Source organism: Camelus bactrianus, chromosome 6 (assembly GCF_048773025.1).
Source record: "Camelus bactrianus isolate YW-2024 breed Bactrian camel chromosome 6, ASM4877302v1, whole genome shotgun sequence".
Taxonomy (NCBI): Eukaryota; Metazoa; Chordata; class Mammalia; order Artiodactyla; family Camelidae; genus Camelus; species Camelus bactrianus.
In genome coordinates, this window is record NC_133544.1 from 39709048 (window position 1) to 39729120 (window position 20073).

General features: G+C 34.7%; 1 protein-coding gene across 1 annotated transcript; it reads right to left on the reverse strand.

The window, feature by feature from the left end:
• Positions 1-1723: 1723 nt before the first annotated feature.
• Positions 1724-20069, reverse strand: SOCS4 (suppressor of cytokine signaling 4). The gene is made up of 2 exons (XM_010962187.3): positions 19783-20069; positions 1724-8087 (listed from the first exon to the last, which is right to left on the reverse strand). The coding sequence occupies exon 2, from the start codon at positions 7993-7995 to the stop codon at positions 6673-6675; it is 1323 nt and encodes a 440-aa protein (XP_010960489.1). The 5' UTR covers positions 7996-8087; positions 19783-20069; the 3' UTR covers positions 1724-6672.
• Positions 20070-20073: the final 4 nt, after the last annotated feature.

Sequence of the window (20073 nt, forward strand, 5' to 3'; positions counted from 1 at the left end):
TCCGCCCGCGCTCCGCCTCCCCTCTGGTCGGGCCGCGCCGCGCGCGCCCCCAGCAGGGCCCTGGTGGCGCGGCTGCTCCTTGCTCTCGCCCCGGAGTGGCTGCCGTTTCCCGGTGGGCGAGAAAGCTCCCCGGTTTTCCGGAGTTCTGAGCTTCTGGAGGAAACGCCAGTCACGGGTGACGTTCTAAACAGCCTGGCAGAAATTGCTCACTTGACTCCTGTAGGGTTTTGGGTTCCCCATATTCATGGTCTTGAGAGCCAGGCCTCGAAGCTGGGTGGGTGTGAATGCGGCCCAACCCCGGGATACGGATCCTTGGGCCCAAACTGGGGAGAGCTAAAGCAACAACACAGAAAGGGGCATTAATTAATGTTTGCAAATGGCTTGACAAATTGATATTAACTAATTGTACAGATGTCTTTGCAGATTTTTCCTGATCAGTATTTCTTCTCCCCACATGTTCATTTTTGGATAAACCTTTAAGTATCTACTCTGTCAGGCCCAAAAGATGATTGACACAAGGCCCCAGCCGTCAAGGAACTGCTAGCTGGTAATGATGTCAGTTATGTGGTGTACAAGATATATATACACATAAAATACATACATATTTAATATGTAAGAATTAAAAGTATGCAAATTTCTTACATTTTGGTGTTTCTGTAAGCTGTTAGTGAGTCGGTGGGTGGATATTTTACAATAATCTCCCTAAACGAAGACTTAATCTCTGGATTAGCTCCACAGCACACATAATTCTCATACTGAAAAATGAGGAAGAGAGAAATTTTAAATACCTAAGCCTGGGGAAGACACTTTTGGATAGGGGCAGTGGTCTATGGAAAATGATACCACTAGTGTGAACGACCTACCCTGCCCTCATAGGAGGCAGTGAATCAGCAGTGTCTTGTGGAGCCATAGGAAGCCTGAGGCAACAGAAGTCAGTAAAACATGATGTATTTAAAAAATTGATATTTCGCAGAGGGGAGGTATAGCTCAGTGTTAAGAGTTCCTGCTTAGCATGCACTAGGTCCTGGGTTCAATCCCCAGTACCTCCACCCAAAATAAGCAAACCTAATTACCTCCCCTGCAAAAAATGAAATAAAAAAATAAAAATTTGATATTCTGCTTGTTTTTGGGGGGGCATTGATTCTGATTTCTAGATGTTGGACAAAAATAGTATTTTTCATTACTGAGGTTTTTAGTCAAAAAATTTGTGACCGCATTGAGTGCCTCACTCACCCCACCCTAGTCCTGGCCGTGTTTATCACAGTGCTGGCAGCCCCAGCTTTTCCCATGCTCCCAGCCAATAACTCAGCATGGTGGGAGTTCAAGAGCTAGGCCAGGCCATTCTTGTCCTATATGGGCTCCTACAGGCAAGCTCTATAGGGAACTAAATCCCCACCTAGCTTTCTTAGAACTGCGCTGCCCACCCTACCCAATCCTTCCTTCAATTTCTTTCACAGATGTCAGACTTGCAATGTGGTAGGAAGATTTCCCCACCTTCTCCTGCTCCCTTTCCCTTTATTCTTCATAGATGTCCACCACCCTCCAGTAAGTCTCTTGCACATTTAAGCACATCTTGGCATCTGCTTCTGGGAAGACCCAAAAGGACACACTAAAAACTGAAAGGAAAACGTGTAATACAGATTTAAAATTTTCTCTTACCAGGTTCTAAGTTGAATGTGCCAGGTAAAGTTATACAATGTTTTAAAAAACAAACTACAAAGACTTTGGATTTTATATATGAAGTTTTAATAAATGAAAATTTATTCAGATCATTTTATTTGAACTCACATCCAAGAGACATTCAACTTCAAGGATTAGAAATAAAAATGGAAACACTCCTTTTTGGTTAAAGGGTGGATCATACAAGTGGGACTGGTAAGAGTACTAATAGCTTTATGAAGTTACTATTTAAACTCTGTATATTCAAGTATATATCAAGTTCATACTTGGTTTATACAGAATTTATCCAATTCTAGCAAAGTCGGCATAATTTAAGTAAATGTCCTTGAGTTTTACACTCTCAAGTCTGAAAGCTTAGATTTGATTATAACCACAGCAAAAGTGATTATCTTTACTTCCTGCAAATGTAATCAACTTTTAAAATAACTTAGGCAAACATCAATTTTACACAAACCTTATTAAGGGTAAGAGAAAATTGCAACTGTCCATCTAATTGCAGAGTCTAAATCATAAATTCAAGCTGTACCGTTATCTTTATTGTCAAATCAAGTCAAGAAAGCCTATTACAGAGTAAAAGAAGTGAATGTGAATCTGCAGGATTCACTAAGGGGATACTTTGAAAACCTATCATCACATTAGTATTGTACAGAAATTATTTTCAAGTATGCTCCAAGGGTGACCTCTAAATTGAAGAATTAACCTTCGGGAAGTCAAGTGACAAATAGTATTATCTATACTTTATGTGCTAGGAAATGAAAGCAAAGAAAGATTTAGGATTGAGTAACCTATTCAAAATTAAAAAGTAAATCAAAAAGACTGGCTTAAATATGAAAACAAATGTATGTATGTATATGCATGACTAGGACATTGTGCTGTACACAAGAGATGGACACACTGTAATTGACTACTTCACTTAAAAAAAAAAAAAAGACTGGCTTTATTTGAAACAGGATTCATGTGCCTTAAGTCCGTTTCCACTGGGTTTATATATCCATTAGTCTACATTTCTACTTAGAAGCCAAACCATTTCCAAAATTTCTATTTTGTGTCCATTTCTTAATGTATTAGGATAGTATAGACAGACTTGTCGTGTTGCTCATTTCTAATAGGCCATTGAAAAAGAAAAACCCCTTGTGCTTTCTGCTCTTTAGAAATAAAAATGAATATAAAACTAATTATGTTAAAACTAAGTTTTTTTCCAAAGTAGAAACAATAAGCTGCTTGACTTAAAATCCTTTATTCATTTGGGCATTAAATTACCTAACACACAATCTATTTTACATCGAAACAGTTTCCCTTGTGTTGTCTCCAGGAATGTTACATAACTAAATCTTCTTCCTGTGAAATTTGCTCTACTAAAATCAATATATAACCTATTTGACTCTGGTTATAGCTAAAAGTGACAAAAAAGATTTTTAACAAAAACTATAAATGTATTTATAAGAGTTAGGTCTCAAGGTTTTTGTTTCATAGGAAGGAAGCTCTCTATTACATGGATCTATAAAATGATCCAAACTTCAGAAACAGGAAGCTGATAACTTGATTTATCTTAATGGCTTTGGCTCATGAATAAGTGATAATGGTTTGTGTTTTTCTTATAAAAAGAAATGGAATTTGTATAATGATGAGTCCTATTTGCCACATTCGCTCTTTTTTTTTTTAAAAGGATTTCTAATTACTTAGACGTTCTTTATATTATTTATAATAAGACATCAAAACTTTAACTGAAAGCCATTTTTTGACCACAGTTTGCCATTAGCTGAAATTCAGGAAAGAACACAGGTCTGATCACCAAATCAATAAATCTAGCCGCAGGCTGACTAAAAGCTTCCTTCAATCTTCTTCCTATTAGGTCTTCCTTTAAATTAAACCATCCCCTCTATGAATTATTTAAGTGAATGGCATGGTTATAGAAAGATCAGATATAATTCATAAATCATAAAAATGCTCAAAGAACCTAAAAAACTCAGCGTGTTTCAGGAATTCTAGGATGAAGCAAGATGATGTAGCTTAAAAAAAAGGGGGAGCAAGGGGGGTACTCCTGAAAGCTTCATAGAGAAATACAAAAGTCAAGTTTATTTCCTGGTTAGTGCAGGATGATTCCCAAAGCGCATTTAAGTGTCTGGTCCAGACTAGCTATTAGCGATTAAGTAGTTCCCTTTCACTGTCAAGGCTTTTCCCTGAGGTAATGCCTAAGTTCTTAATTTTAATATTTTATCTTGTTTCTTTTAACCCCATTCTCTCTCACCAATAAACTCTACACATTTCCACCATGCTGAACGCTTTCTTAACTCTGAAATTTACACTTTTCAAATGCACACAATGTCCAACTTAAGAGTTACAAAATTTATATTTAGATATATTTATCTTTCCACATTGTTCCTCTCAAAACTTATACTCATTTTGCTTACACATAATTCCAGTAATTACATTTTTACATTTTTTAATGAGTTAAGCTTCTGCATACTGAATGTTCTTCCAAACATATCCTCAAAAATCACTGAGAAAGGATTTAACCTTTCTAAATTCCAATCCCTTCATGCTTTAAAAAATTAACTAACTTATTATTACTCTTCTTTTTCCTTCATGGTAAACAATTCCCTTCTCAAATCTTATACGTCTACTTTCCAGATTTCTTTTCAATGTTGCAAATAGCAAAGGAAAAATACAAACTGTTTCAGAGTAAATCAGTCTCTTCCCTGCTTTCATTTATTAGATCATTTACTTCAAGGCTGTATAAATGGCAGTATTTTGAAAATGTTAACACCTATCAATACCTTGAAGTTGAAAACATTAGAAAGCCAGAGAAAATATATCACAAGCAACCAGTCTGAATATCATGAAAAGCTACTTAGATCTTGATTTTTATATAAATACTAATTTTTACCATTATAAAAGACAACGTAATTATATTTCACTTTTCTTTATAAAATTACCATTTAACAGAATATTTGGTAGCTAGTCATCCTTTGTTTTTCTGTACTGATAAAAAGTTATTTTTAAAAGAAAAACATTTAAAACAATATTGTTTCATAGAAACAGAAAGTCTCAATATCAAATTCTGATAAAAAACTATAATCATGGGTAGAGTCTTACCATACTATTAATTTTCTTTCACTAAAGATGGATATTTAGGAAGTGTTATATTGGCAAATAAGATAAGCTTCTCAGTGATCTACAAAAGCGCCACAATAAAGATGAGGTAGTATGAGACTTCCCCACTTTTGTAAAAGGGAAATACCATCTTTAGAAGAGATATTTATTCTGACACTGGTGTTGATATCCTGAGCCTCATCCGTGCTAAGAGAGGTGCCATTTTAGTAGCTAGCCCTCACTAGAACCAAGACAATCTCGAGATCACTGAGAAGAAAGAAATGCTAGAGGATAATGGTAATAGATTGTTTAATATTGTGATAACTGCTGAAAATTTATTTAAGCAATTATTTAAAAATGCCACCTTTATGTTAACAGCAGAACTGGAAAGGGAAATGCTACTTCACCATAAAAGCAATGATACTGAAGAAACACCTAACTTGGAAATTTGAGTAAAATTTGTTTCAATCCAAGTAGATGCTGCTTTCTACCAGAGCTAAGCTAGCATCAAGAAATAGATTACTATGATACTAAAAATGCTAATTTGTACAAAGGGGTTGACAACTCACCAGAAGAAACAACTGTCTAGGAAACTTAGTATTCACTGATTCTTTCAAAAAGAGTTGGATAGGCGATCACTCCATCTATTTTACTACATTGGGATCATGATGTTTCTAAAAATGCTTCCCTGTTCTTGAGATAGTAAATGTAAAATATTATGCCTGGTGCCCAGTATTGTTCAGTATGGCATAAGCCCTGTAACTCTCAAAATGTTTTCTGTTTTTTGAAGCCATAATAGATTAATTCTGAAAATAGGAATAATTATTTGAAACCTGAAGATCAAAACAATATTAAGCCCCCTGAATACTCAGCTCCATGTTTACTTCTTAAATTTTTATTCAAGCTCAATTTAAAATAATGAAAAACTACTTAGATCTCTTCGGTTACCAATGGAAATTTGTGCCTGTTTATAAGCTGTGGCATTTCTCCAAAGTAAAAAGCTCAGAGTTTCTATAAAAGTGCTATGCAGAAGCAAAGTTCATAAGTAAATACAGAGAAACCCCCGTTGCTTTCTTACTTTAGTAACTACTAGTTATTAATAGTATTATCATTATTTTTAAAGCTTCCAGTGAGAAAGGAATAATACTTAGGTTCTGAAGATGGCAACTCTTCCAGGTTGAGAGAAAGATCTATTCAAAGAATAACAAATGACCATGCCACATTATAGAATAAATTCATCTCCGAAATATGTCCTCAGTTGATTCTTACTGAGCAGATTAATCAAGTTTAGTAATCTTACTTTACTTAAAGTGAAAACACATCAAGTTTGATTTAAGTCATTTTGTTAACCTTTAACATCCCTATTAGTAAATTACAAAAAACCCATCAATTACATTAGTGTGGATTGTAAATTACAATACACTCAGCTTTACTGAAGAATTTTAAAACAACTCTAAAAAGGGATGGGGAAACTATTTTATGTGTAGGAATGTCAATGGCATAGGTTAACAAAGCATTTTGTATGTAGAAAAGGACAAAGGATTATTTTTAAAGAAAAGTATGAAATACAGATTATTTGTGTTTGCAATGCCTACCAAATTTCAAATATCCCTGGATCATATGCAAATTAGTTAAGAAAAGGAAAAAATTAAGTATACAATCTAAATGATAAAATCAAAAACCAAACACCTGGGCAAAAGTATCCATTAACCCCTAGTGTGTAACCTTAAACATTACTGTATCCTAAGAAAAATAAACTGATCTGAAAGTAAAATTTAGGGCAGAGGTTTATTTTACACTTCAACTGCCCTTGTAGAAAAATTCAAAGTGGCATAATAAGAAAAATAAAATATTAAATGAAAATATGCATACAATCATTCTCATGTTCCAACCCTTTTCCTAGCATTGTTGTTCTGGTGCATCAATCCTGAGTACTCTAACTTTTGATTTATAGTGATATTCTTTCAGATACAATTTCATGGAAGAAGGAATTGGAAGGGCATCAATGCCATCATAAGTTGTACAGTTACAAATAACCGTTCTGCATATATGCTGCAGGGAAAAGGGGAAAGTCCGAATTAAAGGAGTGGATAAAAGTGGTTCGAAGAACATACAGGCACTCGGGTCCTTATAATGTTCTAGGAGTCCAGTAATGTCAGGAGAATGGAAGACACAAGGATCATGTGCATCAAAGCTAAAGTTGTGATTCCACTGTTCAATTCTAGCATGAAGAGAACGACTATAGCGTCTAAAACTAACAGAGAATAAATAGTCTTCCTGTGCTGAGTCTCGAAGTAAAAAGGTGCCCTCTGGTTTTCCTTCTAGTAGAGCTTCAGCTGCATATTTATCCATAACGCCCCAGTAACATGGATTGTTATTGATCTGAAGGAGGTCTGGTACAAGACAGTGGACATAATCAATCTGGGTATGGTACTTAGGAGGTGTTTCCAGCTGCAGGATTTCTTCATCAATTTCCCATTTGGGTTTGTTTCTTTTCCTGGAACTTGTGCAAAGTGTTATAATTTCATCATCTGAATCCATATCACTATCTTCTACACTGTTATTTGAAGCCAGGTTCATCATAGAGTCAGCCCTACGACCACCTCTACCCGAAGCATTGTTAGTGGTTATGACACAGGGCTGAACACTGGTATGTGAGAAACAGTTGACCTCTTCTTCCATGTTTCTCCGTTGTTTTAGCTGGCTATCCGTCAATTCACTCTGAGACAGGTCTGTGCTTACCCATTCATCTGATTTGGGACTTATAGGAGCAGTGTGTCGTTTAATAAAATGCCACCTAAAGGCTAAATCTGATCGAGGTGGGAAAGGACACTTATCTAACATGAGTTCACTGATATGAATTTTTCTTTTAGACGGAAGCCCTGAAGAGTGCCGACTACTGCAATTCTTTATTGGAAAACACTGCCCCACGGCATCTTGCAGTTTCTGTTTAAGAGATCGGCCTAAAAATCTATGCCCACAGGAATGATCTAAGTCCAACTCGATAGATGAACAGCTGTGCTTCCTTTCTTGACTCCGTAAAGGAACTTCAGTTTTCTCTACAGCATTCACTGTTTCAGCATCTGAACAACTTTCACTCTTTTTCGACCAAGATAACTTCTTTCCACTCCACACATAACCATCCTTTCTATCTGCACTTCGACTCCGACTAGTTTTGGGCCTTACATCTGCATTCTTATTACTTTCACTATTTTCTGCCATTTTAACAAATTATCCACAAATTCCACTGTTATAAATACTGCTTTTTCAGTTTTTCCGGCAGGAAGTCTCTTCTGGGCACTTTCTGGATGTATCTAAGGAAAAAAAATTAATCATTTGTCATTAACATTGTATAGTTTATATATTAAGCCTCAATTAGACACAAGATGAAAATATGAAAAAGGATAATTAGTAAATTAAAAGAAGTACTAGAAATGTTGGAAGGCAGTTCCAAGATCTTTTGTTACCATTTTAATAAACTGTGTTACCATATACTAGTAATTTCATAGTGCCATAGAGTTAAGAATCCGAGTTCCCTTCCCACAGCTAATTTGCAAGAGCCCAGCCTCCTCTCTGAGCCAAAATGTATGTCTGAAATGTGAAAAATTTCTGGTTTTGAGGTACATCTTGCCAATCTCTCCTCCTATTACTTTTTAAATTTCATAGCAGACCAGGGAATTATTTGTAAGATAGTGAGAAACTGGTGAGCTGGTGTTTGAGGACCATTACCCTGTATAGTTTCTTCACTTCTCTTCTTGTTCTCTTTCCTATTGATTGAAAATATGAAGTTTTAAGTTATAAAAGCTGTTAAGAATTTATTAAATAAATAATCACCAGTGAACAGCAGAAATGTCGTGCAGAATTCCCAATGCTATTTTGTCAACTTGTTTTAAAAACTGGTCAACTTCAATATTGGTCTAGGCAGTTTTTACAAAATTCGGAATTAGATAAAAATTTAGTACTACACACACTTCCTTGTATTCTTCTTGATAATTATGAAAAACAAGCAGACAAAATTGCCCTATAGGGCAATGCCTTTCCTATAAAATTGGCTGGATATATTAGAATTATAATGCAAAATACTGAGTTTTATTAAGACTAATAGTAATGATTGGTCAAAGATGAAAACTACTTACCTATTCTTAGGTGGAATAAGATTTAAGCCCAGAATTGGGGGGATGGATTCAATAATCTCTATTTCACAAGTGAAAATTGAATTTCATGACTGAGAAAATCAGTTGTACTCAACATTCTAACAATGATTAAGCTTCTGATTATGTCAGAGGAGCATTAACAATCTGAACAGCCAAATAAATGTTTAGATCCAATTTCAAAGCAGTAGGGTTTGAAACAAGTATCTGCAGTGGAAAACATGATTGGGAAGTACTTTAAAGTGTGAATTAATGATAAAGGCTTGCCACATAAAAGTACCCCTTTTCTAAACACTGAATAGCACCTGGCGATTATACTTATTTTGATTTAGTCAGCTCACTGGTACATAATCATTTAAAATCCACAGAGAAAAATATTTTAAAATCTAATTTGTAAGAAACATCATCACTTAGTACACCAAAATTATATTCAATAGTATGTTTTGGCTGTTTGTTGAGTAAATTCCACTGAACAAAAATAAACAGGTAGAAGCTACAAAGTAGGCTGAAGAATGAGCGTTACCAATTAGAAGAGATACTTGTTACTAAGAGCGTACACTTAGATTTTTCAAGATATAAATTAAAAAGGAGCCCCAAGCAGATTTTTTTTATTAACACTATATAATTTCAACTTTTTAATTCAGCATGGTAATGTGAAAAGTATATCATCCAAGGATCGAGATGCCTGGTAATTTACTTACTTTACAAATATCAAAATAGCAGTTTACTAACTCTGTGATCAACTTTACTTTATGGGTATGAGCTCCCTCATCTTCCTTCATTTCGATATCAGAGCTAAGCTCCCTACCTCTGCTCTTGATGACATTCCACCTTTACCAGGGCCTGCTTCTGTTTCTCTCTCTTAACTTCTCTCTACTTTCAAAAACAACTGAATCTCCTATAAACTTTTAGTGATTCTAATGCTTCCTTTAGTTATAACTGCTGCCTTCCATATTAAATTTCTTAATGAGTAGTATAACTTGATTTTCCCTCAAAATGAAAAAAAAAGTTTTTTTGAGTATAAAAGAAAGAACGATCTGTTTTTAAAATGGTTAAGTGAAAACCTTTTGGCTCCATCCTTCTCTCAGAAGTCAGTTCTCTCAGAAGGGAAAATGAGAAATAAAAACACAAACCTCATCTTCAGTGAAACTAGCAGATTATCTATAACATGAGTCACAAAATACAAGGACAGAAAATGAACAGAGTAGCAACGACTGACTCAGCAGTGGAGAGGTGGGTGACACCAGGCACAGAGGCAACATGGATGAGAAGCAAGCCAACAGAGCAGGCAAAGTCCAGGACCCAGAGGAACCAGGTGCTACAGAAAATATGGATGGAGAACAGGGCAGAAAATGGGAGGCAGTTTGAAAATTTGTTTAAGTGCAGTTGGACCTCTCTGGTTACTTCTACACTTAGAAGAGATGGGATATTTATTATTTGGAGAAACTGAACCAGAGAGGCTCACGACTTTGGATGCCAGACACAGTGAGGACAGGGGGCAGGCTTTGGGACTAAAATCAGAAGGAAAGTTCCCTGCTCCCTTCTTCCCTCTAGCTTCCAGAACTCCCGCAGCCAGACTTATACCTCCTAATAGGATACTGGAAGGTGCTCTTTTGGAGAAACAGAACAGCCAGAGAGAGAAGATCTATGGATGCTGATAACTAGATATCCTCCAATAAAAAGCTGGAGGGCTACCCAAGCATGCTGTGAAGCTCATCCATCCACAAGCCCTGCCTGCTCACATACAGCTTTTAGGCAGCATTGTTGTGCTTCATTCACTCTAGAATATGACAGGTCACCAGACTTTTGAGGAAAGCCTCTAGCATAAACAACAGTGACTAAAACATAAAGAACTTGGAGAAAACAGTAACCATGAAAGCAACAGGAAATAAAATAGATTTCTTCCAAGTCAAGAGAAGATATACCAATGAATGAGTAAGACAAGGTGGGGACAATCAGAGAATAAGAAGATTTTGGAAATTAAAATCATGATTGCAGAAATAAAGTATTTAATAAGAAAGTTAGAAGATAAGTTGAGGAAATAATAAAAAAGAGGAAAAAATGGTTAACTAGAAAGAGAAGATAAGAAAATTAGAGTATCAATACAGACGTTTCACCGAAAATAACAACAAAATAAAGGGGAGAAATTATAAAAGAAAGTGTATTAGAAAATTTCCCAGAACTGAAGGATAAGAGCCTCCATATAAAAGGAACACAATGAGTGCCCAGCATGAGGGAAAATACACACCAAGTTACGTTATTCTAAAACTTTAGAACCCTAGAGATAAAGAGGAGATACCAAAGTCTTCCTGTCTTATAGGCAATGACACTGCATTGCATGCCTATCAATTTGTTAAGAGGGTGGATCTCATGTTAAGTGCTCTTACAATCAATGTATATGACCAAGCCAAGAGAGAAAGAGAGAGAAAGTAAGAAAGAAAGACTTCCTGAGGGAAAAAAGTCACAAAGGATTATAAATAAAATACCATCTGTTTTCTCAAGAGTAAGTAACATTGGAAGCTAGAGGACAGCTTCCAACCTTGAAGAGATACCCAGCCAAACTACCAATGAAATAGGATAAAATAAAGAAATTTTCCGAAGTGCAAAGTATCAACAATTTTACCTCATACAGGAGGATGTGCTCTTCAAAAATTATGGTGTAAACCCAAAACAAGGGACATGACATAGGAAACAAGATATTTAACATAAGAGAGGAATTGTGAGTCCCTGGGATAATTAAGAAAGGACACCTCCAGAAAACAGGGTATCTGGAGCTGCTGGAGAGCAACCAGTCCATACAACCACACAAGGACATAAGGCTCTTTGTGTAATAAGAGAATGGAAAGAGAGGAGGGAGACTAAAAAAGAGGTAAATCCTCTATCATAACAGGAGCACAACCATGTCTACTGATACACCAAGAAAAAGAAGTATAAGCAAATGATTTAGAAATATGAAGGTAAATATCGGAAAAAAGTTTAAAAATTTGGAAGTAGATGCCTTTGGAATGGGCAGGAAAGGACTGCACGATTTCTTAGCTCATCTAAGTTTTTCAGCTTAATTTAATTTTAACCTAGGTATGTACATCATTTTAATAGACATAAATAAAAATAGTACTTCATATTCACCATGAAAAATTCAAACTTAAAAGCTATGAAGGAAAAAGTAAAACTCTTCCACAATCCTACCACCTGGAAGTAACTATTTAAACATTTTCAATATCTCTATACGTGTATATGACAAGGATGGAATTCCACAGCACAATGATGGCAGGCATTAGAAATACAGTTTGAGTCCAGTTTATTTTGTACTAGCCACATGACCTTGAAACCTCAGTTTCTTCATCTGGAAAATGGAGATACTGATGCTATCTATTTTATTGGGCTGTTGGGGATTAAATGAAATAATATATGTAAAATAAGCAGCTCAGATCCTAAATATAGCAAATATATAATAAATGTTAACATATTCTTTCACTTCTAAAAAAGGAACAGATATTACATGTTGTTTTATTAAAGCAGGTAAGCCAATTTTATAGAGTTCATAATTAAAGAAATCACAGAAATACCTGTCTCTAGCTCAATGCTAACTACAAAATTTATGAGCAAATATAATTTTCAGGATGATAACTAATGTTTCAAAGTAAAAAGGATCAATAAGCCAAGTACAGCCAAAACTCAACAGACCATGAAGCTATAAAACAATTTGACATTTTCCCCCAGAGAACTAATTTCCAGCCTTACTCTATACAAGTTTACATGCTAATATAACAGGTTTATATTTGGCAAGGCTTGCCAACTTGTATATAATAGGTACTAATCAATCAAGTATCTATGGATTTTAGGTTAACCTGTTTTATATGTGCTAATGCTATAAGTTTCCATAAAATAAAAAATACCATTGCCTTAGATGACTTTTCCATACATTTACCTATACTTAAAAAGTTAGTAAATAGAGTATTTTCTTCTGACAATTTTTTAAAATCTAAGACTAATAACCTTATATAAATTTCACATAGCTATTCTTTTGCTAGAAAACTGAGTTTATGCTTCCACTTTTATAAACTGTTATGGCAAAAATATATTTGGTAAAATATATCATATCAATATACAGACCAGAATGTCACTTAATGCTGTAATCTTCAAAGGAGGAAGAAAATTTAACTTCTATTTATATTTGTCTAAAAATTAAAATTTATTAATATTGAATATATGGCAGGCAATACTTCCAATCATTGTCAGATGATTACTTGTGTGTGATGCAGTGCTATTCTTGAGGCAAGAGTGGGAGCTCCAAAAAGCTGAGGACTTGCTGGCAGCCCTCTCAGTTTCTCTGTTCATTTTCACTGCACTGCAACTGTTTCCCCACTGTTGGAATAGATTTGTGGATTACATATCTTAAATAAGAGAATCCTTACAATACTTGGTAAATAGAAATCATAGAAATCTTATAACACACAAGGTTTGGTAGTTATCTCAGAGCAAAGTACTTATGTTGTTGAAATTAAGACAAGTTATGCATTTTTTTCTTACAAAATTACAAATTTGATGCAGTTTACTGGGATAATAATTGGCTCTGAGAAGCTACTTAGGAATATTAAGAAAGAAAGGCAAAACAAAACATTTAACTGGTCTCTTCATGGTTTAGATAACATCTTAATTACTAAGAAAGTAACCACTTTAAAAAAAACTTTTGCTATGAAGTGATCCTTTTAGAAAAAAAAGACATTCAGAATTTCCTTCACTATCACATCATTTTGTTACAAAAATGATAAAAATGCATCAAGTATATAAATTCTCACATCTTTGCACTTAAACACATGGAAAAAGATTTTCTAATCTCTTCCAAAAGTTTCATTAAACCAAAATTCATAAAATTAAAAAATTCAATAATATTGGTTTCAATAAAAACATTAATTTTTAGTGAGAAAGTTTTAATTTTTTTTATTTTTAAAGACTAAAGATGAGTTTAAAAAAAGTGCTCAGTGGTAAAGCAAATGCTCAGCATGCACATGGTTCTGGGTTCAATCCCCAGCACCTGCTTAAAGAAAGAAGAAAAAGTGTTTCGTTGTCTTCCCATACATGTAAAATCTGAATGTTAAAAAAAAAGTGTAGGGTTCTGAATTTGAATGAGTCCTTTCAAATACCCTATCATTAATTGTTGAAATTGTATACAAACTGAAATGAGATAAATGAGACACAAAATGAAAAGAACGCAGCTTTACCATCATTTTTATGTAGTATAGAAATCAAAGATGATACTTTGAAAGGTGTTGACAAATCAAAGATCTTTGTAATTAACAAGAAGTCTTTGTTTTGTTTTGTTTCGTTTTTTTTAAAGAGGGTGAAAGAATCACTTGGGAGAAGGTTGCTTTGCTTCTTAATTCAATAATTAATTTTTTATGAAGGAATCTAAGTTACATTGCCCTGGGGAGTACACAGTGACATTTTTAAAATATTATTACTTAATGAGCAAGAGGCAAATGTCTAAAGCAAGTTTATATAAAAGCTTTTTTCAAGAAAAAGAAGGCAAGTTCCCAGATTCACTAGCCATTTGATTCTAGGTCCTACCATCAACTGCAAAGACAGTAATAAAAGAATAAATCGAATGTGACCATTCTATACTAATAACAGATTTAAATAACATTTACCTTAATTCTCTTGAATAAGGCTGGGAAGGTGATTTTAATTCAAGATTTCCATAGAAAACAGTTTAAAAAGCCAATAATTAAAGGGCTAACCTTCATTTATCTAAACACTTCATTTGTATTCTCTATGATGTTGGATAATTGAGCATTACTGTATGAATTATTCATTGAACTACTATGTCTTCAATGCTGATGCATATCTAAAACCAGAATTCATATAAATATTAAATTTAAAAAATTGATCATACACAGAATAATTTACTACATAAAGAATGTGTAAACAAATTATTTTTCTGGTAGTAATTTAACCCTGGGAATTTCCTTATCAAATACATGATTCCAAAGTTTACCCGCCATCATATGCCCCAAAACTCCTTGAACAGATTCTGGTCATAATCCATGATATCTGAATTGGATTCTGTGGATCATAGTCCTTAATATTGATCATAGTCTGATATTTGAGTTCAATTCTATGGAAACATTTATTAGGGGTCACAAATGGACTATACTGGATAGTAGTTGACAGATAAATTCCTTGGCAGGTTAAGGAAAAATATGAAAAATGGTTTTGTTCAAATTAAGAAAAAAAATCTGAACTAAAAAATGTTTTTTTCTAGTTAACAAAAGCAATACAAGTTCATTTTCCAGTAAATATTTTAAAGTATCTCCTTTTTCATGCTACCAAGCCATGGCTCATGGGACTTAACTGTATTTACTTAAAAAAAACAAAAACAAAACAAACAAACAAAAAAACACTGATTAGCACCACCACATCCTCCCTTCTCCCTTCCCTACTCTGAACTTTCTCCACTTAATTTCCTAATTATAGTTTGGTTATGCCAGTGTCCCCCAGTTTGAACTCCTGTGGACAATAGTGCTAAAAGATGTTAATACATATTCTAGAGAAACAGAGGTTTCCTTGTCAAACAAGTTTGGGAACCACTTCACCTCTGAAAGATTACAATGCATATTTAGCAAAAAGTTCCAAGAGGTCCTTCAGTTAAGAAACCTGCGTAAGCCATAGTTTCCTACATTTAACCCATTATAAATCCTTTTTGTGGAACAAACTGTGGGAGAAACATTAACTAGGGCTAATATTAAAATGAGCATATGTTCCCCGAACATGTTAACTAAAGATAATGAGAAACATCTAAGACTTGTCACTAAAGAAGGTCAATTTAAAGTGAAGAGGGAACAGAAAACTAAGAGCTGGCACTATAAGCTTCTAAAAGTGGAAAAACCTTAAGAGAATCTTAGAAACCAGAATGTTTAAGCTATTCAGGGATAAACTGGGAGTTGGAGATTTGCAGATACTAATATATATAAAATAGATAAACAAGTTCATACTGTATAGCATACGGAACTATATTCAATATCTTCTAGTAACTTATGGTGAAAAAGAATATGAAAATGAATCTATGTATGTTCATGTATGACTGAAGCATTATGCTGTACACCAGAAACTGGCACAACATTGTAAACTGACTATACTTCAATAAAAAACATACATACAAAAAAATAATAAAACACATCTCTGGTATCTTCAGAGAAAAAAAAGAATATTTAAGCTATTTGATGTAATTTTTTAGAAAATAATTTGGATGTATTTTTTCCTTTCAATTTGTAATTTTTTAATTATAAAAATAATGTACGCTCATAAAATATATAGAACATTCAGAAAGTTCAAAAAGGCAAAAAAACTATAATTCAATTATCTAGAGTCAATCAGTTTAGACATTTTGGCCAATTTCCTTGCAGTCTTTTTTCCTATGAGAGCAATTTAGACTAAAAAGAAAAATTTTAAGTTTTAAAGATCCATAAAAAATTAACAATCTAGTTTTTCACTATACCATAGTTAAAAATGAAGCATGGTGCAGATGAAATAGCATGAACTGCTAAATCATCAAACATGATCTAAAATTCAGACTTTGTCACTTACTAGCTATGCCACCTGATTTTAAAAATTTCATTTAGCTTCAGTTTTCACATAAAATCTGGGTAGTGCCAACTGCCTCATGTTTTTACTGCCAGGATTAAACTGTATGAAAATAACACACATTGAGCTTAATGAAAATACATATTAGCTGCTTTCCAGTGTTTCTTAGAGTCTTCCATGTAGAAGAACCTAATTTTTAAAAATACAAGGTGGGAAAGTGGCAAAATTCAGGAAAAGGAATGAGAGGGAACAAAGGTCACATATAAGGCTAGAAAATCCGCACAAAAACATACCTCACAAATCTGAGGCTGCGGATGCTTCAGCATTTCTGAAATATCAAAAAGCACTTTATATTATTCCAAATATTACACATGCTATTTTTAAAAGTTTTTGAATCTTAAATTCTTGAAAAATATTATGGGTGTAAATAAACAAACTTAGTTATAAAAAGTTGTAGTTTCTTGCAAGCTAATTGAATATATAGATTTGAACAGAAATAGTAGGGAAAGCCTTTCTTTTTAAAACTGACTATATATTATTCTTTTCATTGCTGTGTAATAATTACATATGGTTACAATTATGCTTGGGTAAGAAGTTTTACCTACAAACTAGTATAAGGTTACTCTAAACTTAAACTGCTTTCATGTTCTGATAAAACTGAATTCTAAGTTTTATGGCAAAAGTTGGAGAGGCAGTAGACTTCTTGGATCAGAAGATAAAAGACCTGGGTTCTATTTCTAGTTCTGACATTTGGTTAAGTGTGTGACCTTGGACAGAATACAACTTGCCTTAGCCTCAGCCTTTTCATTGATAAAACAGTGATTTTATCTGTCTTGCTGTGGTAAGGATCCAATGTCAATGTAACAACACGAAAAATCAAATACTGGCTGTCTTTAGCCAGTAGAACTAGGTAGCTGAGAGTAGGAATTTTACTGTTTTCCCGTTAACACCTTAGAAAGTTTATACACATGCACATATTATTTACCCCCAAAATAAATTAAATAGGCTGTTACACTTCAGGACACTATCAGAGATATAAAAATCTTCAGATGTCTAAACTCCTTTCAATTTTTTTTTTTCAATACTCTGCTCTCCTCAGTCTTGTTATTACTCTCTTCTAGTTTTATCTTTCACAGGATGAATAATTTTCACATCAAATACATATTTTATTCAAAACGCATTTTTAAAACTCCTTCCATAAGGCAATACTGATATGCCTCTTGGATAAAGTGACTAAGATTATATGATATTATTATTTATATAGATAATACTCACTGCCATAAGTAGAATGGTAATATATTCATGTTTTCTCACCCTATTGTCTTTGAGAACAATAACATTTGTGAGCCTAAGGGTACTATGAATGGTCACAACAGAACAGAGCTACCTAACCTTCACTGCAATTGGAGGTGCGACCTTGGCATCATTTTCAGTGAGTTCATTCAGCTACCGGTTCCTATGACACATGTACTGTTAATGATAAATCCATTTGGAAAAATTTAACAGCCAAAACAGTGACAGACAGCTACACTGGTTTCTTCTTAAAAGGCTATGTCATCTTAAATAACCAGCCAATTTTTCTAACATTTAAGTTGTACACATTTCATTACCACACTATCATCTTGTATATACTATTTGAATGTTTCCCTCAACAAGACCATAAACTCACTGAAGACATTAAAATTTGTTTTTTAAAAATTTGAAACAGAAATGAAAATGTGGAAACATTATGCTGACAGAAGCAAGAATACATCTTCTCATATTTGAAAAATTTTACTGGATGATTCAAACTCCATTTTAAATAAAACCATTAAATGCCCATTCAAAGTACCCTGTTAATAACACAATACGTTATTAACAATTAGCTTTGTAAATCAATGAGTACCTTCTATATACTGATAATTTTATGAGGGTAGGTGTTATCTCCGTTTTAGAGATGAGGAATCTGACATTCAGAAAAGTAAAGAAGCATATTCAAGGTCACATAATGAGTAACTGTCAGAGTCAAAATTAAAACCTAGGGCCCCAAGCTCTTTCTATACGTGTGAAATTTGTAAAAGAAAAAAAAATTTTTTTCTTTAACGTATAGCTTGACTTGACTGCTTGGCAGAGTGAAAGGAGAGAAGAGCAGACACCATTCATAGTTTTAAAATCACATGGTTCCTGATATTACAGTTAGGGCATTTTATAGCTGTAACTCTTGTTCCAAATTTGCAGATTCTTCTTATGCTGAACTCTGAGAAGTACTACACTGAAATCTCACAATGATTTATTTGATATAGAGGCTGCAATTATCAGAGCTCATCTTGAACCCCATAGTCTATCCAATGATGTTTACTCGGATAAAAAAAATTGTAAACCAGTCTACCTAAACAACGAATCATCTCCAAATAATACTAAGTCACTGGGAAGGAATCATCTCAGGTATCTTCTGTTCTTGCGGGAAATCAACAATAGGTTGGTTAATTTTTGCACAAATTCCAAGTTCTTTTTCAACCAATCACTCTTCCTCTTCATTCATATACCAAACCTCAGTGTCTAGCAAGTGTATTTGGAGCCCTAGTACTCAAAACAACCCCCTTACACAATGCCACCACGGTAAGAAGAATACCACGGGCTTGTCTAAATATGCATTTGCAACTTTTCCCAATGGAACTAAAATGAAAAACAATAGGAAAATATCTACAACAGAAAAATGTCTCAGTTATGTCATAAACGAGGTCCGATTGAGACTAGAAGGTAGGTATCACAAAAAATACTATTTGAAGGTTTTCATTAGAGACCTGTATCCTAACATGGAGAAGATGGAAACACAAGCAAAGCATAAACTTAATGGCCAAGACCTTAGCACAGATTGCAAGGATCGATCGAAGTATTCAACAAGGTACTTTAATTCTAGCTCTTATATATCTAAATATGTACTTCAGTGAACTTTAGGTGGGGTCTGAACAGGGAAACCTGGGTTACTTTCTTTTTAAGGGATGTATTTAAAGTGTCCCAAAGAAAAAGCATTAATGTACACACCAGAACTCCAGGAACCATAAATTGAGATTAAGTCTTCCTTCCTTTATCTCTATAGAAATGACAAGATTAAAGGCTTGAGAAGGGTCTCGCCTTCCTCTCCTTTAACGAACATGCCCAAAGATCTCATTCTCCAGCGGAGGAGTCGTTGGATCCGCGTAGGGACCCGGATATGGCTGCTGAAAGGAGCGCCAGGAAAGTAGAAGCAGACCCCGAAGGGCAAGGCCAGGCAGCAACCCACCCTTCCCCCACTCACCTCTCGAAGCGCAGTTTAACCGAGGCTGTCCGAGTAACTGCCGCCATCACCACCACCATCACTCTGAGTGCTCGCTGAGGTGAAGAAGGGAGGCGCAGCCACTCCTGCACCTCATGAAGATTCTACCATGCAGATGCTGGTTTGCAAGCCCCCACTCCTCGGCGCAGGGTTCTCATCTCGGACGTCGCGGTCACCGCCTCCACCTGCTTCCCGCGGCGCCGCCACCACTTCCGCGTTCGGCGCCGTCCCTTTTTTCCTCACGCCCCCAGCAACCGGCTTTTCCCCTTGCCG

Excerpts from the sequence above, each read along its gene's own strand:
- SOCS4 (XM_010962187.3), bottom strand. The coding sequence starts at position 7,995 with ATGGCAGAAAATAGTGAAAGTAATAAGAATGCAGATGTAAGGCCCAAA.